Source organism: Eremothecium cymbalariae, chromosome 8 (assembly GCF_000235365.1).
Source record: "Eremothecium cymbalariae DBVPG#7215 chromosome 8, complete sequence".
NCBI lineage: Eukaryota > Fungi > Ascomycota > Saccharomycetes > Saccharomycetales > Saccharomycetaceae > Eremothecium > Eremothecium cymbalariae.
The window spans coordinates 25,709-49,152 of record NC_016456.1 but is presented as its reverse complement, the minus strand read 5'-3'; the positions used below and the strand labels follow the sequence as shown (position 1 = coordinate 49,152).

Below are 23,444 nucleotides of genomic sequence, written 5' to 3'. Positions count from 1 at the left end.
TATCACTTTATAAATAATGACCATATATATATATCAAATGCATTATATCTTGATGAGGCTATGGTTTGCCTTTAATGAAAGACGTATAGTCAAAGTTTTGCGCTCTTCGAGGGGAGAGTGCCCGGTTTTAAATTACATGCTTGGAATATCAAATAGCGTAGTTGATCAACTCCGTATCTCTTCTGGAATTGCTTGTTCGTTGTAGAATTCAAAAAAGTGATTTGTGGTAGAACAGGTAGGTTTAGGATTCCACTGTTCTGAATAATGCTATGTATTCTTTTCACATTTTTAACTTTATCCATTTTTGTAAAAACTAATTCAAATGGAATCCCATGAGTTACTAGAAAGTCGATTATCATAGTGTCCAAAGGAGTGAAACCTAGATCGGCAGAAATCAAAACGAAAGTTCTCCTAAGTTCCTTCCTTTCACGTAAATAGTCCATTGTTAGGGTGCCTTGTTCTTTTGTACCTTTAACACCATATCCTGGGGTATCTATAAGTCTCAACTTATTTCCCACATTAAAACAATTAATTGTTTTTGTAAAACCTGGTCTCCTGGAAGCCCTAGCATAGGCGTTAAGTTTAACTCTTTGGAACCCAGTTGTTAAATTGTTCAATAATGTGGATTTTCCAGAATTACAGCGACCCAAGAAAGCAACTTCAGGCAGACCGTTCAATAATTCAAAAGGTATCCCATCGGTTTTGCCAGGATAACGCTTCCTCGGTTTTTTAGGCAGGTGATCATCATCACAAAAAACTGGAGATGAACCTGGAACTTTTATTGAGTCTATGAAGTTTGCAGTGTCAGCTATAAGCTTCTCTTCTTCTTTTTGGCGGAGCTTGATATCTCTCTTTAAATTCTCTCCCGGAATCGCCAAAAAACTGGAACACGCCCATTCGAACTTCACCATCGAGGAGTTAAAGAAGGAGTTAACCTTTGAAAGTTCATTAGGAGATACTCGAGCAAACTCTTTATTATATTGTTCAAATAGGTCAGCTGAAAGCGTTAATTTTGGAGTCTTTTTTGAAATAGAACTGATTTGCTTAATACATTTAGTGTGTATCTCTGGCTCTAAAGGTGGTCTATGCTTAACTTCAGTCCGTAATATGATATCCTTGAGATTTGAAGGACTGCTCCTTAAAACTTTAGACGTTAAAAGCTGTGTTTTAGTTGCACACATATATTCATTATTTGCTTACTCGTTTAGTTTGTTGAGAATAGTGAAGAGGAAGCAATCTTCAATTTTTTACGTTCAGTTTTCTATACTTACAAATTAAACGCTACACAAAACAGTAGTCGACTATTACACATGTAAAGTTTGATTATTTAAACCGCTTTCGAGCACATAAGCTCTTGGCATTATGCAAATTTAAACACTCCTTTTATTATATACAACTTAGTGATCACCGAACAGATGACCAAATGCAGCATCTTCCGTGTTTGGATCATCCAACATATCGCCTTGGTCCTTATTCTTCTTGACCAATCTTTCATTTGCCCTGGCTAAAACTGCTTCTCTTCTTTCTCGCGTTTTATTTTCATCCTGATGGTCTTCGTCTACATCACCGTTGAAAGTTTTAATCCATTCAATAAAGTCAACCATTAGAACTTTTTGGTCCTTGTAGTTATCGACATTTCGCAAGTTTTCATACAAGGCTTCGATGTCATAACCGTTGGATAATTCATGGAAATACTTCCTGCAGCTTTCATGCTCTTTGCATAATGTTAAGAAAGCAACCGTGAAAACATACAGAGCTTCCTGAAATGAATCCTGGAATGCGCTTTGAGTCAAAATATTCATCAAGAAGTTTGGTAAAATTTCTGTAATATAAAACCTATCAATCTCTTCATGCTTTATCAATGTTTCAGTTAGACTGCTCCTCATAATCAAAATTGAATTAAATGAACATTTACTGTCTCTAAAAGATATCAGGTAGTTTAATAATTTCAAAAATGAAGCCATGACATTTGCATTGCCAAATATAACCTTTCTCATTTTGATCTGATGGGCGTTCAACTTTAACTTGGAAACTTGTGCAGACACTCCAACTTGACCAACACAATCAATTAACAAACGAACAACAACGGTTGTCAATTGACGCAACAGGTTCTCTTCCAAAATTTCTTCCGTTATCTCATCGTCGTCTGCTGGAGAAGGATTCACGCTGATATTGTTCATATAAGAGGACCATTTCTTACACAATACAATGGATATGGTATCAAACAATTTTGGTAAAAAAGCAGTCATGAAGGTTGCAGCGCATTGTTCCGGACAGCTCTTGAGAATGGACCGGATTGCGACATTGATGATATGTTTCCAACCATGAGTTGAGACACCAGGACTGATTTCATCAGAACCTGGTTTGTAAATCGCGATTGAATTCATCAATAAATTAGGTAGATCATCAATTTCATAGAAGATACTGCCAAGGCTTGAAATGCCGCTCAAAATCAAGAGGACATACTCTCTTGTATATCTTACTATATGCCCAACGGAGTCTGCAAAATCACGTACTGTTTGCAAAGCTTTCATGTGCTCATCGATAAACTCATCTTTAGATTTATTAGTAGCGCCTGCTTCCCAAAACCTTTCAATCGTAGAACATTTCACAAAAGATTGAACTATAACAGGAAGGTCCTTCCAATTTTCAGGATCATGGTAAGACTGCAATTGGTACAACAATCTTAAAATATAGGGCAGTATAGGTACGATCCTTGGTTTCCATAGTTCTTGTAACTTAACAAAATCTTCATTATTTTTAACAGTTTGCATAGAATAATGGATAAACATTCTGGTAGCACGAACTGGGAACAAGGTTTGCCAATGTTTCGCTAGATCAACTTTTAATTTTTTACCTTCATCATCAATTTTTATTGCAAGAAGATCGCTATTCTCATCGATGACTCTCTTTTGAAAGTACTGAGCAATTTTAACAATACCAAGCCTTTCCAAGAACCACGGCAAATCTGTTAAACCAACAACGGTATTCTTGTCCGACCACGCTGCCAATTCTGGGTCCACAATAGATGAAAACCTGGAACCTTTATCATCCATTGACGATGATAAAGCGATACTTAACAAGAAAGATTTGAAGGAGATCGTTTCATGTGAAGTCAACTTGGGTAAAATACTGGCAATGACATTTTCTAAATCTGAATAAATTCCCTTTAGGGAATCGGGCATCAACAATGCCATTCTGTTTAATTCTATGCCACATGCATACCTCAATTCTCTGACTGCATCTGCTTTATCACTTTTCTCTTCCATGTCAATGTCCGAATAGTCCAAAGTAGCGGTGGTAATAATCTTTTCTAACAATTTAAACAACACATTGTCTTTTAGTATTGTCAAAAACAATGCAAAATTTTGAATTTGTTTTTTTAACAACAATGGATCCCTTAAATTCAAAGAAATAAGTTGATTTGAAAGTGTTTCTACCTTTGCTAAGATAGTATCCAGTTTTTTATCGAAATCGCTTTCATTAGTGTACCAAATTTTCCAACGAATACAGCCATTAATGAAACATTCTACAATCATTAATTGTGACAGAGAACTCCAGTACGGCTCCGCTTTATGATTAAGGAATGTAGAACTCAATATTTCTTGTCCGTAGGCAGAACTAAAGTAACTGTTTAATCTGGCACATAACCAATCATAAACATAATCCACTTGAACGCATGAGATCAGTCTGATCACATCTCTTATTCGCTTTCTATATGTTGAGCAGAAACCATTATAATCAGAAATAGATTGAAAGTCAGCATCTGCATAGTTCTTGGAAATGTGATTATCTATTTGCTCGTAGTGAACCAAAGCGTTTGCACAATACTCCAAAATATCTCTAATAACATATTTCTCTAGCAAAGGAAGGAATTCATCATTTCTAAGACACGCACACCACAGATCTAGAGAAATACCACTAACAATCAAACTTGGATTATATGTTGTTTTTAATACTAAACGAAGGTAGAGTTCGACATTCTTATCAGCAGGGTCGAACCTCAGAACGCTTTTATGCAAACACGTTATCATGTCCGCAAATTTTTTAATAATTGGATATTTACCTTCATCGATACCTTCGTTTGGATTAAACTGCAATTCATCATAAACTTTATCTAGTAGACTCATGCTATTGAATACTTTGGTAATGAAAGTGTCATAATGAGATTGTGAATTGTATGGGCGTGTCAAAAGAATGTGAATCGAATCTAATGAGATAGCTTGGGCCTTGGGGATCTTAGACATTAAACAATCCAGCAATGCACCCAAAATATCATATCTTATTACGATATCGCTGATGGGCCAATTTAAACACGTTTTTAAAGTCTCCAATAACCTTAATATGTAAGGCGAGTTGTGTGCCTCCAACGCTCGGTGCAACTCGGTGACCCATATTCCAAACCAACCCTCATCGTTGCTCTTAAATAATCTCCACTTATCAGAATGCTTGTAGTGTTCACTAAATAAATCTAGTGGACACACGATCATAATACATAACGGCTGCACAATAGATATCCTCTTCAGCACGGTTAAATCCTCAAGAAGAAAACTGTCTTCAAATAACGTTCTGAAAATTATTAACACTAACTCACGAGAAGCCTCAGACATATTCCACAATTCAGCCAAATTCCTATCCATATCCACCCAAGATTCAAACAAAGACTGCTCCGACAATGTATCATCTTTCAACACCTCGCCCCAAACTCGTTTCGCAATTTCCACCCAAAGAAATGCCAACTTCTCCTTAATATAACGAGGATCATCCGCCGTAACCCGATAATTCAAATCCGTTATCCACTTCCGAAGAGCCAACTGCTTCTCCGTATCATAATCCTTCCAATGCTTTTGCATCACATGAACCAACAACCCAAGCCCAAAATGCTTCAGGATAGAATTGCTCGAATTATTCAAAGCTATCTCATACCCCCAAAATGGAGACTCCTCATGGCTCTTCACCTGGTCTAAAAACCTCTGCGCCTCTAATCTCTGGTGATTAGCTGACTTCGGAGAATATATAACTTCCAAAGCACTAACTATCTGCGACGCACCATTAGGATCCATTTTGAGACGCGTTCCGATTGTCAAGATGTTGATATATCTCAAGCTTGCAACAATTCAAACAATTCCGACAAGACAGCAAATACAGCGCCAACCTATCTAACACTCAATTAAAGCCACAAATACAAACAAGAAAGGAAACGATATGAATATCTAACGCGTGCAACAAAGCCAAAAAAATTTAGTCAATTGAGAGAGACGAATTATTGTTGACGGATATTGATCGATGGTGAATAAACAATAAAAAAATCGCACCAGCACCCACACCAGGAACAAAATTCTCGATATCCTATTTTCTTCTTCCGACTATTAAACTTGCTCAATCAAATGTCCACAGGGAGCAATCCTTGTATCTGAATTCCACTTGCTACTTGAGACTAACGTCTATAAGTAATGCTCTGATTTGTTTATAAATTCTTTAACGCATTTGTTTAAAATTCCTTCACAAGCTCTTAAAGAGGGCAACCTCGCTTTGCCACCCGAAACGAGGGGCACAGCGTTCGTGCGTAATGATGTTCGATAGCGTATGGGCAGCGATGGGGTAATATTATGAAGAATATGATGAGCTTTATGTAGTTATGGAGCTATAGGTAGAACTTCTTCTTCTCCTTGTCCATGTCTGGCTTGTGTTCCCACTCGGTTTCCTCCTTGATGCCTTTTTGCAGACGTTTTAGCTTCAGGGTGAATTGGGGGCCAAGTTCCTGCAGGCCTACTTTGACTTCGTTTCTGAATACGTAACGATGCCTTCTGAAGAAAATGTAGTCTCGCTGGTTGTGTAGTGTGATGACCTGGCGTCCTTCGAAGTCAGGTTTCTGCGGGAAGATGGATTGGAAGAGGGTTCCGACGGTTTTGCCGAGTCTGGTATTGAAGTTGTTGAGGATGAGCTCAGGGATGTGACTGGTGGGTCTACCGTGGCCGACGATCTTTTCGACTTCTAGGTAGGAGCTTACCTTGAAGTAGAAGGTGGGGCCGGCTGGGAGGTGTACGAAGGTGAGACCGGTTACCTTTTTCTTGTCTTCGTTGATTATCACGAGGTCGGTGTAGTTCCGGTTGTTGCAGAAGCCTACGATCTCCTTCAGTGTGTAGCCAAATTGCCTTTTGACAAACGTGACGTTAGGGAATATTTCGATCAGTACGTTGGCAAACTCGTATGCCTTTTTCTTGGCATTCACGTTCGTTGTGAGCAGGATTTTCGGAGGCTCATTGCTGTTAAAAACTTTCATCAGGTCATCTTTATCGCCTTCTATTTCCTGGCCTATTGTCTCATCGTACACACGCATGCTATCAATCGTCTTGGGCACATTATTCTGCAACCTGGCTTCCTTCAAGTCTTGGTCCTCGCGTTCTTCTTTGGCTCTTAACCTCCGCATCTTATGACGCTCTTTGTTTTGCTGGTCTTTTAACTCTGCAAAGAGTTGTTTTCTCTTCATTTTGTTCTTGATATTGATCTGTTCAACTGCCATCTTGAAGGTTACCTATATATTCGCTAAACTGTGGTTTCTATTCGTGATTCTTCCACTAGTTATGTTGAAGTTTGTTGAACTTTAACAACATTAGTTCTTTTTGAACTCATCGCTTGGTGAAGATTTTCATTCAAAAGAAACGGGCAAATATGGTGTCAGTGCCCATCAGAAGAAGCGAATAACAACGAGTGAAAAGATCAAATAAATATTAATTAGTGGGACAAAGTTATTAAACTGTGTGTAATTGAGTATATATTATATATGAATAGCCTTGAGGTATAGTAATATATATTACAGCGAGTACTTTATATTCCGTTAGTTTATGATGATGATGGTCTATCAGCGTCTGTGGATTCTACCAAGTCAGGTCTCTTTTTGGGAACCCTTGTCAACCAGTATAAACCAAGGAATATGAAGTAATTCAATAAAATATAGGCGACGGATATTCCAATATTTCTCCACCTATGAGAATACGAACAGTCCACGGAGCTCAAAAAGGCATTTGTAGAGGAAATAGGGCAGAAAGAGCAATCTGTTGTTGAATTAGGGTTGGAGAGATAACCTCCAGCAACATTCATGTAAGCGTCTGTGTATTGCTGGCATGTCTGCCCAGCGGGAGCATTAAAATGGATATATTCATAATCGGAACACCGAACATCAACATTGGCGACTGCAACGGACAACATACCGTCTACCATGTAAGTAAAGGGAGAGATACGATACATAAATATCCAGAATCTTGGAAGATTTTTGCGACTCACCATAACACCACAGAATGATAAACATAATGTAAATACCATACTAGCCAAATTACCTGCACTTTCAATGTTCTGCACCCCGGCTATAGCTGCTTGACCAGCGGAACCAACGTAGACATAATAAATAATAGAGAACAACCAAAACAATAGACCTCTTTCAGTCAATTGGTGAGCTACCGAGGCGCTATTGTACAACCCAACTGCATAGTAGTAACAGAAGAAGCTGAGGGTTCCGACAATCACATTCCAAGGTATTTCAACAATGAGTTGTGCAACGAGAAAAGATTTCCAAGAAAATGTCCTCGAATGCTGCTCTCTTGACTCGTATAAGTTCCTTTGAGAGACAAATACAGGTAAATATTGTTGGAGTATTGGGTTAAAAACAACAATTAACATGAAAATCGATAACATTTGATTTTGTAAACCTTGCATAGAAAGATCGGATTTGAAGAAAGTAAAGCCAACAAATAAGGAGGAGATAATAGCCACAAAGAATTTAGACCATATATAGGACGGCGTCCGCCAATATTGCTGCCATAATCTGGAAGTCACTAATTTCACTTGGTAAGGGAAACCGGTAGCAAATTCAGTCTGCTCTGAAGAAGTGTCTAATGGTCTCTTAGGCAACTCTTGCTCCATCAAAGATAGTTCCTTTTGCACCTCCTCATACTCTTTAGAATTTTTCCAAACCTCATGATAATCCTGATTTGCAGTAGATCCAGGAGCCGCATCAATTACACGTAACATCCAGTCGGCAGGATTTGAGTTTTTATCACATGGCTCAGCACCATGATCTTCAAAATATTTAATCATCGTTGAACAACCATCACCCAGATCACCGAAATAAACCGTTTGTCCGTGTTTTTGCAGTAACAACAATCTATCAAATTCCTGCATTAGTAAAGCAGAAGGCTGGTGGATTGTACACAAAACAGCTTGGCCATGATCAGCCAAGGATCTCATCAATTGACATATAGACCATGCTGTTTGAGAGTCTAGACCAGAAGTGGGTTCATCCAAAAATAACAATAACTTTGGTTTAGCAACTAACTCGACACCAATAGTCAACCGCTTCCTCTGCTCAACGTTCAAACCTTCACCAGCAACACCTACAACAGCATCAACATACTGTTCCATGTCTAGAATTTTGATCACCTCATCTACATATCGATCCTTTTCTTCTTTAGGAATATCGGCAGATTGACGTAAATAAGCGCTGAATCTCAAAGACTCCTTAACGGTGGCAGTGGATAAATGTAGATCTTGTTGCTGACAATATCCGATTGACCTAGGGAAGGATTTATCACGCAAGTTTCCATTTACAAACATGCTACCAGTAAGGACACCAGTTGTAACTCTTGAAGCTAAACAATCCAACAAAGTAGTTTTACCTGCACCTGATGCACCCATCAAGGCTGTTAACGTTCCCGGTTTTACCCACCCATCAACATGATCCAATATGAGTCGGTTTTCGTCCTTAATTTTAACACTGTAGCAGACATTCCTCCAGTGGAATATAGCCTGTGACTTGGAGAGGCCAACCGTCGTTTCCAAGTTAGATCTTCCTGTAGAGGATCTTATTAATTTGGAATCTGATATCGGTTCGATACCTAAGGACTTTTCTTCATCATCAGCATTCTTCTGGTTTAGTTTATTCTCTTTTTTCAACCTGTTGACAACAGATTTGGGAAATACTAATATTTCACCATTCTGCTTTGCACTTTCATTGTACTCACACAAGAGTAGGTAAACTATTAAGAAAAAAAAGATATATGCCAAAAGAATTGGAACGGAACGCCATTTGTGAGAGTGCAAATAACCATATGAAAGCTCAATGTATCTATCACCAAGTACTTTGTCACTACCAGGCACAGAACCAACGACTGCGCAAACACGGTTATCGGAAGAAAAGCCCTGATATAACGGCCCTGACGGTACATAATTGGCACATTGGAATTCTCGCCCATGGAATTCATTTATCATCAGCGATTCAAAAGCATGTGTTAGAGGATTTATGTAAAATAACCACTTGGACCATCCCAATATTTTAGTCTTTGGAACCGCAAACCCAACATACATCGCTAGTATTAACAATATTATTGAGGCTGGAATCATAGCCTGGGGTAAGGTCTTAGTAGCAGCACCGACACATCTGAATAAATGCGACATAGCAAAAGTGGACAACATCACAATAAGATAGAAGAAAAAGAACGTACCAGCATCTCGGCGGAAATTAACCATGAAATAATAAACCAAATTAAAAGTAACCGAAATGGTAATTTTTATAGGTATTTCAGACATGATAGAAGCCAATGCCTCCGCGCCTGGATGGTATAATGCGTAACGCTTATGTTTCTCAGTGACAGGCCTAATCTCATACAATGCGTTTATTTCCAAAAGCGACGAGAAAGCATTAAACAGAAGGCCGTAAAACATAGCGGCTCCACGAGAATAAAATGTTGTTGCATCATTTGGCTTCATTGCTTTATAAAACATGGAACCTATTATTAATGGCATCACAATATTACCGATTATTTGAAATAGAGTAATCTCCATCGTAGCCTTTGCCCTTTGTATATTACGCGTAGTCAAATACTTGACTTGTTGGTTGAAACTAGAAATGTATGGAGAGGAGGAACGAGACGACTTAGATTGTCTTGCACAGTGTGCTTGTTTCAATTTTAAATCGCCTTGTTCAGATTCATTTGTAGCATAACTATCAATCTCCTGTAACAGCCTCTTATATTGGTCTGACTGCTTCCAACAAATCTCCATCTCTTTTGGAGTTACTGGCACATACTTCTGAGCTTTTAAAAACTCTTCATTTATAATTCTTTCAGAAGGGTTTGTAATTGCTGTGAGAAAATCTGCTGTTGCTTGTCTGGGTGGGCAGATATACCCAAGATCCAAGAAATATTGTTTGGCTTCCTTAGTAGATCCAAAAAATATTTGGCGACCTTCATAAAGAATACAAACTTTGTCAAAGAGAGTATAGATTTCTTCAGAACATTGATAAATGGCAACCACACCTGCAGAATCGGTCAAATCCGCATTTACACGTAATGCTTTAACAAATTCTAGTGCGGTTGCAGAATCCAAACCTCTTGTTGCGTTATCCCAACACTGAAACTTAGATCCACAAATTGACACTTCCGCAATAGATACACGCTTCCTTTCTCCACCAGAAACACCTCTGATGAAGTCATTTCCGACCTTTGTGTTCTTTGTGTGAGATAAACCATACGTGGCCATCGTCACCTCAGTTATGTGTTTTGCATATGTTTCCCTGTCCACCCCTTTAATACGATTAACAGGAGTGGCAAGCAGTGCCACATTGTACAGCGTTTGAAAGACCGTTAAATGCGGGATATGGACATCTACCTCGGCAGTGTAAACTACCGCGCCCCTGTAGTTCTTGGCAACTTGTTTTGGCGTGAGACCATCATAGGAAATCATCGCATCTTCACCGACGTAAAATCCATGAGTATTTGATGAAATTGATTTGAGCAACGTAGTGCAACCAGACCCAGGCCTACCTAACACCACCAACAATTCATTGGGTTTGACAAGCCCATCCATTGGCTTCAAAATGTCAACTGTGTTGACATGCTTATTACCGCGGAATTGCCTAGCCATGGAACTAACTGCCTTGACCACACTTTGGTAGATCGTGGACTGATATGCAACATCGGCGGAATTACCGTATGCACTGAGATTTCGCCACATGCAGCCAAGTGAATAGGGTTTATAATAAGAAGCATCCGATGCGTTTATTCTAGACATATTCTTAGTCCATGCCTCTGAAGAGAAATGGTCAGAAGTGGGATCTAAACGAGGATCATAACCAGGATTCGACTCATCCATATAAACTGGGTTAACACCATACTCAGCTGAAGTAAGTGAATACAAATGCGCTGACCCACTACGATTGTCCTGCTGTCTTCTTGCAGACGTATTGGTTAACGTTCTTGCCAATTCCTTAACCATCATGTTTTCTTCAGAATTGATTCCCGTATAAATATGCGCAGTATCATTATTGAGCTCAATTGGCGACTCCAAAGACAAGTCTTGGGTCGACATCGATCTCTGCTTCTCTTTCTCACCGTCGCTTTCCATTCAGTAGTAACTAATACCTGCTAGCTCAAGTGTCACAACAAAACTAACCCCTCTATTGTGAAATAAGAGGCTTCCTATCTTTCTAATGAGTTAACATAAGCTAATACTCAAACAAAAGGATTTACGATGAGCTTTTTCAATGCCCATTATATATTGTCCAAAAAATAAAACACACCATAACATAAGGTAACATAAACTTAATAATCAGATAACCGACATTTCAAATCAAAACCTTTACCCCTCACGCATACTTTTCATTCTTACCGTATACCTATTCTGTTGTATTAGATAAGGCCAATCAAGGTTGTAAAGCTTACGCACGCAAGCAAAATACGTTCCACGGAACCCTGCTTCGCCCCATTCCGACTATTCCGTGGAACTAAAAACAATGCACAGCGGAGGGTCTATCTTTCATTGAAAGTATTTCAAACGGGAATCCCGTAACCGAGCCAAATTACGGTCCAGACAGGACATGAAATATCAATTCCAGATGTAAATAAATCGCTAGCCCATGTGGTGGTCCTCTTTGTTATATGCTGGTTTGTTCTGTTCACCTTTGAAAAATTAGCCTGAAATGCCGAACATGTAATATTTACTTTTTTCGAGAACATCATCAAATCACGGAACAATAGACTTGCATATTTACGACAGACTTCGGAAAATTCTTCGGGCACAAAAGGAATTCGGTACACTGACGGCTGGCGACAGATGTCAGGGCCAAAATAAGACATATTGATGATAGCTTGGCGGCAGACGAGCCGGAGGAGTGTCAAATATTGTCTGGCGGACGGTGAGGATGCGATAATATAGAAGTACAAAGCCTTCAGACATCGTTTTTAGGATGAAGTGTATGGCTGTAAGACAAGTGTTCTTTTACTGTAGACAAACAGTGCACAGAGAGGCATACCTCGAGAGTGGTTGGTTTACTTGGATTAATTACTAATAACACAAGCATATAATCTAACAAAGAGACACCAATTCGGTGGTAGCGCACATAGCGGATTGAAAGGCAAAGACGCTAGGGAAGTTGTTTTTTGTACACTTAATTGGAGGGATAATAAGGAAGAAAGCCGGATCGACACAATTAGCCCAGGATTTACAGGTAATGGATCGTCACAGGGATTTAGAGGGGAATCGGCGAGAAGTGCTACAGGAGTTGATAGACACAGAGGGGGACTATGTATCGATGTTTGGGCTATTTAGGGAGAGCTATTTGAATGTATTAGCGCGGGAGGAAGAACATGTGGTGTTCAGGAGTATGGAAGGGGTTGTTAAGGAACTAGTAAGGTGGCATCGAAGAATGGAATGTGATTTGCGCCATATTTTAGGTGAGCATGGTAGGAGTACTGTAGAGGCAGCGGTCCGTGTGAGTAAGCAGGTGGTCGCGTACATGGCGAAATTAGAGGCTCTCTATAGGAGTTACATCTTCCATTTTCAAGCATCAAGCCGGTTGTTTACAGAAGAGACATACTACGGGAAGGTGATGAGAGAGTTGGTGGGCAGATTGGACCACGGGGTGCGCACTTATCAACGCACTCAGTTTAGTGGGGAGCACAAGAGGCATCTCTGGCAGAAGGACACGTCGTATGACTGTCTAAGCCATCTACCGGTGAGTCGTTTAACAAATTACAAATTGTTTCTAGACGTCATCGCCAAGACTGTCACAAGTCCTTCAGATAAGCGCCGTATTGCTGCCTACACACGTAAAGCATCGGAAATTATTCACCATATCAATAGCGACAGCAGTACAATGGATCCTGTAAATACTGTTATACAGCGAAGACTTCGCTTCCCTACTGTGGAATATGTACCAGTGAGTGCATTTGGCCAATGTATGTTAGCCGGATGTCTCAATACAATGTGGGTGCGGCGCAGAGCGTCTTATGGATTTGCAGTAGTGGCAGAACCATTGGGAGCCTTCTTATTCAAATCATATTTGGTCCTTGCTGAAATTTGCCAAGATTGGTGGACAGTAAAGCATTGTGTGCCCATGGTACGTTGTAATATTCATCATTTGTCTGGTGTCATCGATATTTCTGAAAGCAGTGATAATTGCAACAAAGATAGCAGTTGCGTTGATACTACTGACACGGATGATACCGATGAAACCAACGAATCTCAAAGAGCCAATAACTCCAATGCATCTTCAGACAGTTCAAATCACTGTCCCATGGCTTTAAAGATTGAATTTTATTTTTATGGCCAGTGCTTTGAAGTTACCTTTGCATTTAGGAACTCTCAAGAGTTCCAAGTCTGGAAACAACATCTAGACACCGTAAAAGAACTAAATGGTTCTTCTGGTTCTGAATTCGAGCAGATAAGTGATATAGGAGAATCTACAATGGTTCCTAGGGAGATGGTCCCCAAATCCACTGTTGCAAGTAGGTGCCCCAAAGTGAATGAGTTACACAACCTTACACATGCACAGAGGGAGATGCTAAAGCACTCAGCATCTGACTATTATGGGATCAACCCAATTCACATAAATGTAAGCTTTTCAGGATCTCAGAGATTCCAACTGAAGTATCAAACTCTTTCACGAAACAAATCAGACCCTACATGTTTTTATGCCAAATTTGACACTGCAAGGCGACTACATATAGAAGCCTTGATGTTCGACGTATGGTCGGAAAGCTTGGTGAGAACTCCATCCTTAGAATACATAATGACATCCTACAGCGACACCATAACGAGCGTCGCTACTACGAGAGCTCCTTCATCAACTAGATCATCATGGGGAATGTTCTCCATTCGTTCAGATAATACAAGAGCCACATCAGTGGTAGAGCCAGCCAATAACCAAGATACATCTCAACAAAACAAAAACAACAATAAAAATCTGACTATCGTCCGACTGGGGACAATAAACAAACTAAGAAATTACCTCACTGTTAAAACTTATAACAAACAGTTTAGCGAAAACCAAGTATCGTAATGAACCGTTACATATTAATATATATATATATATGGATATTTGTATACAATTGGTAGAGGCTAGAGAACTAAAATTCTCCCTATTCCAAAATTTCAATTAATAGACAATAGGAAAGTGAATATCTAACGAGCCAGAACACTTCCAATATAGGACACACATTCATGCTTAAAAAATTCGTTTAGTTATTCATAATCTAACGTATTTTTTTTATCGTTACACTTTTAAATATTCGCCTCGTGCCAATCGATATTACAAATCGGAAAGACAGCTTACGGTTAACTCAGGATACGTCAGCCAAGCCCATTTAAACAAGGATAAGCAGTTTAGCTCCAGTATAAATATTTATCCTCTATACTATGTACGTTAAATGGTAATGTTACAAGTAATATAACTCACTATATGTTCTTTAAAACTCCTTCAGGACATTTTAAGAGCATTAGTCATATAAATAACCGTTGGCTATGAAGCGTATCATATATTCTTCCACATGCCTAGTACCTCCATAGCCATCGACAATCTCTTCATCATTGTCGTTATCGTTATCGTCCTCTTGAGAGCCACTGGCTATTACGGTACTCTCTCTAAAATCTATATCGTCCACGCCTGCCTCTTGCATAGCAAGCTTTGCAGCTTTAACATCATCCTCATCTTCAGCTTGAGCAAGCATCTTTTCGAATTTTCTAGAATCACCAGTTGCAGTATCAGCTAAAAGCAGAGATCCCTCGTTATCCAAGTCGTCAGCAGCTTCCGCTCCTAGTAAATCATTAACTGATAGCTTGCTAAAGTAGTCTGTTGTAAAGTCACCTTTCTGAATGACGATATTGTCCAATTCCCGCTTTTGATTGGCCTTCTTCAAAATGTTGCTCTCGATAGTATGTTCGCTGACAAATCTATAAATATGAACATCCCTAGTCTGTCCTATTCTATGGCAACGATCTTGACACTGCTTGTCCATCGCAGGGTTCCAGTCGGAGTCATAAAATATAACAGTATCTGCCCCTGTTAAGTTGATACCAAGCCCACCTGACCTACTGGATAAAATAAAAACTGTTATTTTCGAATCACTGTTAAATCTTTCGGTTAAAATCTGACGGTCCTCTATCTTAGTAGCACCATCTAGTCTCATATACAGGTACCCGTGATAATTCAAAAATTGTTCCAAAATATCCAAAACTTTGGTCATTTGCGTAAAAATCAACGCACGGTGGCCATTGTCCTTCAATTTCTGCAATAATATCGCTAAATTTTGAAGTTTACCACAGTCATATTGAAGTAAAGACTTATCCGGAAAAGCTATGGAGAGCTTTGTTTGAAGAAAGTGGAATGGATTGTCTACATATTGCAATTCATGAGTTAACTTTAATTTCGCAGTCGGATGGACAACAGACTCACTGTTTAAACCCAAGGCAACCTCCTTACTGTCTAGTGTGACTACCTTCGGTGTTACTATAGCAAACTCACTAATGACATCTCTGTTTGTTATCAATCTAGTTTCCAAAGGTTTGATTATGTCATTCAAAAAACTATGCCCCATAGTAGTTGGTGGGTCAATTGATAAAAGTTTGATAAGATTTTGACCATACATTGGCCTCCTTCCACAACGTAGAGAGTTTAGATATTGCATATGAAGATAGTGATTGATTATTTTGACACTTTTCTGAATAGTAAAACCCTTATAAAATTCATTGATATCTTGAAAGTTTAAATGATCTGGTTCGTCTTGGGATATCAAAACTGTATCCTCCCTTAATTTTTGAATTACTTCTACGAACTGTAAATCGCATTGAAGCTTTGATGTATTTTCTGAATACTGTGTGGTCATATTAAAATCATTGTTGGTGAAGACTAAATTTAAATTTTCTAAATTAACGTTGGTTTCAAAGTCATTGTCATGAAGGTATCTTAATACTGTTTGATTCAAATGAGCATAATTAGATGCTACACATTTTTCTATGCAAAAAGACGTTAAAATAGGTCTGACTTCAAATAAATCTGGATGGTTGCAAACTTTCCTTAATTGCATTAAGCAGTTGATAATAGACATAAAATTACCACTGGACAACGTTGCCTTTGTCTGAGCGCGTGACATAAAATCATCATATAGAAATCTCTGTCTCTTTGATAAGCGGCAGTAAACGATATGCTCGTATTTCGCCGGCATCTGTTTTTCTACATCTGCTTTGAGCCTTCTTAATAGATACGGGCGTAAAACCTGATGCAATTTGGCTACAGTTTTTTTGGTTTCTTCATCATTTTCCTCACTGACACCAGCAGCAAGTAATTTATCAACTGGGCGACCAAACCACTGTTGGAATGCGTCCAAATCTGCAAAGCCAGATATAGAACCATTCTCTAATGCCGTCTGAGGCATCAAGAAATATAACAAGGACCATAACTCGGCGATATTATTTTGTAGGGGAGTACCTGTCAATAGCAGCCTTCTTCTTGTGTTGAAGTTTAAAAGCGCTTGCCAACGTGTAGAACGAAAATTTTTAATATTATGAGCTTCGTCTAAGATCATATACTGCCACCGTTTTCTTTTAAAGGAATGTTGATCATGTACGACTAGTTGGTAGGATGTTATGCACACATGAAATCGATCCGGTTTATTCCAACCCTTACGCTTTTCCTTCCTTTGTTGTGGGGATCCATAGTATGTCAGTACCTTAAAACCGGGAGCAAATCTTTTGAATTCCATTTCCCAATTCAATAACACAGATGTAGGCACGATGATTAAATGAGGGCCCCAATTTTCTTTATCACAGGCAAGGTACGCTAATAATGCAATTGTTTGAATAGTTTTACCCAATCCCATCTCATCTGCAAGAATTCCATTGGTGTTGTTATTGTAAAGCGATGCTAACCAGTTTAAACCTTGCTTCTGATAAGTTCTTAAGATACCTCTAAGTAATGATGGCAAAGGAACATCCACTACAGATAATGCATCATCAGGGGTCTTTAAAACATTAATATCCTGTAATTTGGCAGTAGGGGAAACCTCCTTACCATTTATAAATTTATCTTGATTTTCACTGTCTTTTGATATATCCTCATCACTTGAATAGTAAACTTCTTCATCACTTACATTCTGCTCGTTTATATTACCAAATAAGGAAGCCAAACCGGAAGGTTCCGAATTGTCAGAACGATATCCTTCTTCATTTGTTGAAAAACCAGAAGATCCAGTAGACGACTCGCCTGTCATGGATGTAGAATCAGAGTTGCTTTCATCTAACATGTCATAGCCATCCTCTTCCATTGTTTTCATCAATTCAAGATTTTCTGATTCGGAAAGAAGGATCTTCTCGGGTTGGTTAGTAGGAACAACGTTATTTTGTTGAATATTCCCTCCAGAATCCGAAGCTTGAGAAACTTCTTTATCGACGTTACTTTTGTTAACCTTTAGATCATCCAATCCAGAATATTTTGAGCGCAACTCTTCTACTGTCAATTTTGAATCAGCTTCCGCCTTTCCTTCATGATAATCAACTTCTGATTCAGATTCAGAAGTGGATGTAACTTCATCGCTATCAAACGATTGTTCACTTGAATAAACATTGGAGCTATCCGATTCATCACCATCAATATATGGCTGGTTTAATTGAGCGCCTAATAGCTGAGTGCTTTGTTCCAGCATTTTGGTTAAATGCTCTTTGCCCTTTATTCGCTTCAACTGTTCTTCTTCATCCTTCTTTAAAACCTTATATGCTCTTTCAGCCATAGTCCACCGCTTTTTCACGGCTTGAACAGCAGCCCTTGCCAATGCTCGTTTTTTTTCTCTTCTTCCTTTGCTTTGCGTTCTTCAGCACCAGCAACATGTTTAAAATGTTGTTCAATCATCAGAGATATTTTACGAGCCCTCGCCATTCTAAGTCTCCTCCTTTCTTGAAAAGCCTTGCTCATCACTAACCCATGATTTATTAAATGATTTTGTAAAGTTTGTTTTTCCTGCTCTTTATATAGGAGAGAAATAGGCTCCGGTTTATTATTTTGGGGATTTTGAACATCTTTGAAGCCAATAGCTTGAATCGAATCCGTTTCTGGATCATACTTCAAAGCCCCATTCTTTAAACCCTTTTGAATTCCATTAACAACCTTCCGTTGCTCAGCAACGTATTCATTAAATTCATCAATAGAAACATCATCATCTAACGATTTATATGACAACAAAAAATCGTGCAAGGAAGAAAATTCCGGCTTCAATACGTGAAGTGGGTTGGTAACTGTCTGTTTGGGTGGGTTTACAATGAACTTTATATTTGGCAAATTGCTTTTTTTCTTCGATGACGTTGATCTCCTGGTTACGGGTTCATCTTCTTCAGAGGAAGTGGTAAAATAAAAACTATCGTAATCATCATCATAGACACATTCCTCAGGAGGCGGGCTCTGTGAGTAAGACATAATGATATCGTTCAATGGAGAACTAAATTCAATAAACGCATTTTCTCCCTCTTGTTCTTTCTCTTTCTCTTCTTCACCGTGGATTTGGCGGTGATCGCTATCATTATTACCTGCTACTCCCTCTCCTGTCCCTCCCAGATCTATTACACTTTCCGCCTTTGCTTGGCCCTGTTTTACGTTTTTTCCAGACAACCCTCCCCTGCGTTTCTTCATCTCCTTTTTCACCCTCGTTACGGGCTCTGGCCTCTTTCTCCGCTTAAGATCAGGCTTACTGTTACTGTTCACCCTGGGCACTACCGCTTTCTCGGCCTGTAATTCCAATCCCAGCTCCCGATACTTCTCATCAACATGATACTGAACGTCCTTCAACCTCTCATCACCCACCTCACTGCCCCGGGATCTCTTCTGCCTCCGCCGTATCCTCCTCACCGCATTGCTCTCTTCAATATTACCCACATCCTCATCGGAAAACTGTAAATCTAACTTCTTTTCTGCCAAAAATATCTTAAAGGAATCCGATTCATGTCGGAACACTGGATCAAACTCAATCAGCGACGTAAATTCATATAAATGAAATAACTCATTAGCCAAAAGATCATATTGGAATTTCCAATCTGCTAATTCGTCCATCGTATTACCTCTCGTCATTTAAAAAACCCCTCCAAGTTTACGTTTGGGTGGGAGAATAAAAATAAAAATAAAAAAATTCAAATCCAGAAAATTAAAAATGCCTTGCAGGATGAAACGAAAAGAAATTGGTGAATATGGAAACACTGGTATACAAGATATTGAATTCCGCTATTTTCAGATGATCTCCACTCTCTTTTCACCTTATATTGTACTGATTTATTCCTTATTAGCCTTTATTTAGGTGTTGTGAAGAAGAATTCCATTAGGGTGGCGAGGAAAAGGAAAAAGAACAACGAAAAACTAAAAAGGCAGACAGCACAAGAAAAAGAAACGAAGAGAACATCAAACTAAAACCATCTAGTGGTTTCCCAAGACTGGTTAGTCTGTGATGCTATTGATTTGCATGTGTTTTCTATACTGGTCTATCGTAATTAGACCGAAAACCTAAAGCTGAAACGATTTTGTTTGTAGATGGCGGAAACTGTGGAACTATAATATTCATTGGGGCCCGATCTCCCTCTTTATAACCATCCTGGGCATAGCGAATTGTTCCTTCTCCTTCTCCTTCTCCTTCTCCTTCTCCTTCTCCCTCTACTACTTCTTTTTCTTTCCCTTCTCCTTCAAATTTAGATAGGACCCCGCAAGATATACCACATATATATCATGTGTTTCCGTGTATTCTGTATATATAGTAATATTTACCTATGATGATGTCCATAGGGCCCGGATAGTGCCCAGACACCAGTAGGAAAAGACTTTGGCAAAAGAATATTCTGCGTTCATATACGTTTATCAATTGACTTCTTTTAGCCACATTCTCTGTAAGCTGTTTGTATTTTTATTCGTTGCGTAGCGTTGAGAATTTCCGCCAGAGTGATGATTGATGTGTCCAATCTACAGCTGGTACCCAATACAACAAAGAAAAAAAATTCAAGATTGTAACAGGGACCCTCTGAGGGAGTGACACAGCTTGGCATTGTAGGTTTCTAAAAATGTCAAGAGCCTACTCTTTCGATACACCGAGAAAACTAAACACGGTCCCGTTGCATTGCGCCCGTTCCCTCTCTATCTCTACCCGCGTTTTACATATTATTGTCATATAAGCACATCCGAAGGCGTTAAGAGTCGACTCTTTTCTGTCGTAAATACATCTGCGTCTTTGGATGATAACAATATAATCAATAATCTCCGCGATCAAAGATATCGGCAGTCCTTTTTTTCTTACCCAAGAAATACGCAGTACAGATCAATACACTTATCGTAAGATCCTTAACACTTCTACTGATCGTCCCGTTCGCACCCTATTGAGCGATCCTATCGACAGACCCTAAAAATAACACATTATCCATATATCTATATCTGCGTCCTTCTCCATACCCACTGAAACTAATCCTTATTTGTCTTTTCCCTCTGCACATGGCCATCCTGCTGTAAGCCATATCATACTACGATATCTTAAATGACATACGGTGAGGATGGACCTCTTTCTCACCGACATCCCAATAAAACCTTCATACGTAGCCTACACAATTTCTCTATGATTTTGCTATAAACAACCACTAAAGATACAACAATAAAACAATACCTTTTTGAAAGGCATTAGTAGAATCCCCTTTTGAGAATTATCTATACCCTATTGTATTCTGGACAAGAGGCACGTTTCCTGTTTTTGCGAATAGGTGATCGACCAATGGATTAGACGTTTCATTGCCGAAAAGGGAATTTATGAATTGATCTCTAAATCTGATGCAAACGCATATCCGATGTCACGTATGCATGTAGGCATGATTTTTTGTTCTTCCGATTCTGTCTTCGTTTTGTCCTTTTTAAGAGGCCATTCTCGTGTTTTGTGCACAGCACGCTGTGCACAAAACACACAGAGCAAAGGCTGCTTCCGTAGGCTAGGTTTATAGCGAATACAGGTGCCAACCTCCAGAGAATCGTTATGGGGCGGGGGTTTATTTTCTTATAATGTGTAGTATTCTTCTAAATAGTGTGCAGAAGAACCAAGAGAGGGTTTGGGGGGATGGGGGTTGGCAGGAGGATGAAGGAGGGGATAAAGACAAGTTTACGAAAAGGATCTTCACAGCTATGTGTAGGATTTCATTATGTTCAAGAATTTTCCCCTCAACGAATTATGGGATGGTATATTGTAGTCATACGGACATTCTCTTGGAACAATGGATCTTGTCGGCTTTTATGTAGAATGTTTACTTATTTAGAGATGTTTTTTATCAGTTTATATATAGTTTTGGTGTATAAGGATATATATATATATGAAGAACTTGTATAAGAAGGGACGGGATAGTTTTTCCCCCAGTCCCAGTCCCAACCAAGGGTCTGTGTGGTTTTAGTTTTTGGATTTATACTTTTTTTGGGTTATTATTCTCTTTTGATAGCATATCAATAGAGACAGGGAAGGAAGGAAGCCTTGGTCGTGTCCATCGATTCTGGTGGTCGTCAGGAAGAACAGTAAGGTCAATAGAAATGCAGACAAGCCATTATAACGTGCAGCAAATTTCAATTCCTGAATCCCATAAGAAAATGACTAGTTCTTCGATGAGCATGCCTCTGTATCCGTTGCGAACACCTGATACAGCGGCAATAACGGTAACACCTTCGATAGGTTCGCCGGTGGGCGGTTTGCAGCCGTTGATTCCGCCGCTGACGGGACAACTGCCATATTGCAAGCGACCTCCGCATCAGTCGATGGTAGCTGGTTCTTACGCACTACGAAAAAGTTCACCGCAAGTGACAGCGATAATGGAGGTTCTTGTATCTCTCAAAAATTCGTTATACCAGTCATTAGATGGAAAGCTGACTACGGAGGAATATAATAGTGTTTACCAGCATCTGAGCCAATTATTAGCCTCTTTACCACCGCCCCTTGCAAGTGGTGCTGCGCCAAATTCTCAGCAGCATTTGAGATTACCGTCGATATCACAGGTTATGCCAGGTACTGAATCCCGAGATATACATCACGCTGTCATCATAACATCCGGTGACTTACAAGGCAAGCACTACATTTCCCCACCTATGAGTTCAACAGTACCTACCCTTCCAATATCCCCAGGAATGACTTCGGGAACAATCGAGCATTCTTCTCCCGATGGAATAAGGAAAAATGTCTGCAAAGTCTGCGGGAGGGAATGTCGCAGACCTTCAACGCTCAAGACGCATATGCTCACTCATACAGGCCAACGACCATTCTGCTGTAGACATCCGGGTTGCAATAAAAGCTTTAACGTGAGGAGTAACATGCTAAGACATGAGAGACTCCACGGAAGAGATAATGATTCAACTACGAAGAAGCCCTAATAATCCCAGCTCTTGCTACGAATAATCATGGGACCGTGATTTGGATCTGGAATAATATAGTTATTATTCTTTTATGCCAACCCCTTCAAAACGTTGTGCAATGTAACTATGAGGGGTGAGGGGGAGCGAGGAGCGGCATATGATGTATTCATGAATATCAATTACATACACACTTCAGCATGGCGAATACAGAAGAATATCAATTGCTCTCCTCCTCACACCACCAGCAGGTCTGTGTCTGTTCCTCCATATCAGCCTATGGATACACGGCAACGGGTTATGTAATCGAATGTGCCGTACACATATCTCCTGCCACTCCATCGTGCGCGTCCAAGAAGTAACATCTCCTACGGAACAGCACATTCGAAAACCTTATTACTATTTTTGGGAGCTTTTGCGACTCTTATACTGATCCAACCCTAGGTAGGCACTCAACTCTGTCTCTTTGCCTCCTATGGCCTCCTTCTATTTCCTGCTGACAATTTTCAATTCGTGTTCACAACAACTTTTTATTTTATTCTAGTATTTGATACCATTATCAGTACATTTTTTCAAGAACAATTCGCTAACAATGTATAGGACATTTCATCTCTTCTCTAACATGGATATTTTTAATTAGTGTTTCAGTATGTATTGTATTCTAAAAAAAATTTAGTCTGAAGCCATTCAGGATCCAAAAAACTTAGACCTGTTGTTGCTGTAAGTCTTAGCTGGCACAATATCTGACTTGCTTATGATTTACATGGGGGGGGCTGATCAAACA

The 23,444-nt window shown here is 39.4% G+C and overlaps 6 protein-coding genes and 1 further gene across 6 annotated transcripts; 2 read left to right on the top strand and 5 right to left on the bottom strand.

Annotated features, from left to right (window-relative positions):
* Positions 1 to 89: 89 nt before the first annotated feature.
* Positions 90 to 1,181, bottom strand: MRX8 (translation initiation/elongation factor MRX8; the record flags this gene model as incomplete). The annotated part of the gene is made up of 1 exon (XM_003648082.1): positions 90 to 1,181. One exon carries the CDS (start codon positions 1,179 to 1,181, stop codon positions 90 to 92), a length of 1,092 nt encoding a protein of 363 aa, XP_003648130.1.
* A 216-nt stretch (positions 1,182 to 1,397) lies between these two features.
* On the bottom strand, positions 1,398 to 5,063 carry MSN5 (karyopherin MSN5; the record flags this gene model as incomplete). The annotated part of the gene is made up of 1 exon (XM_003648081.1): positions 1,398 to 5,063. The coding sequence occupies one exon, from the start codon at positions 5,061 to 5,063 to the stop codon at positions 1,398 to 1,400; it is 3,666 nt and encodes a 1,221-aa protein (XP_003648129.1).
* A 581-nt stretch (positions 5,064 to 5,644) lies between these two features.
* RPF1 (rRNA-binding ribosome biosynthesis protein RPF1) lies at positions 5,645 to 6,523 on the bottom strand (the record flags this gene model as incomplete). The annotated part of the gene is made up of 1 exon (XM_003648080.1): positions 5,645 to 6,523. One exon carries the CDS (start codon positions 6,521 to 6,523, stop codon positions 5,645 to 5,647), a length of 879 nt encoding a protein of 292 aa, XP_003648128.1.
* Positions 6,524 to 6,843: 320 nt separating this feature from the next.
* Positions 6,844 to 11,397, bottom strand: Ecym_8014 (uncharacterized protein; the record flags this gene model as incomplete). Its single annotated transcript, XM_003648079.1, has 1 exon — positions 6,844 to 11,397. The coding sequence occupies one exon, from the start codon at positions 11,395 to 11,397 to the stop codon at positions 6,844 to 6,846; it is 4,554 nt and encodes a 1,517-aa protein (XP_003648127.1).
* A 1,105-nt stretch (positions 11,398 to 12,502) lies between these two features.
* Ecym_8013 (uncharacterized protein) lies at positions 12,503 to 14,332 on the top strand (the record flags this gene model as incomplete). The annotated part of the gene is made up of 1 exon (XM_003648078.1): positions 12,503 to 14,332. The coding sequence occupies one exon, from the start codon at positions 12,503 to 12,505 to the stop codon at positions 14,330 to 14,332; it is 1,830 nt and encodes a 609-aa protein (XP_003648126.1).
* A 436-nt stretch (positions 14,333 to 14,768) lies between these two features.
* Positions 14,769 to 19,381, bottom strand: Ecym_8012 (the record flags this gene model as incomplete).
* A 2,469-nt stretch (positions 19,382 to 21,850) lies between these two features.
* Ecym_8011 (uncharacterized protein) lies at positions 21,851 to 22,681 on the top strand (the record flags this gene model as incomplete). Its single annotated transcript, XM_003648077.1, has 1 exon — positions 21,851 to 22,681. One exon carries the CDS (start codon positions 21,851 to 21,853, stop codon positions 22,679 to 22,681), a length of 831 nt encoding a protein of 276 aa, XP_003648125.1.
* Positions 22,682 to 23,444: the final 763 nt, after the last annotated feature.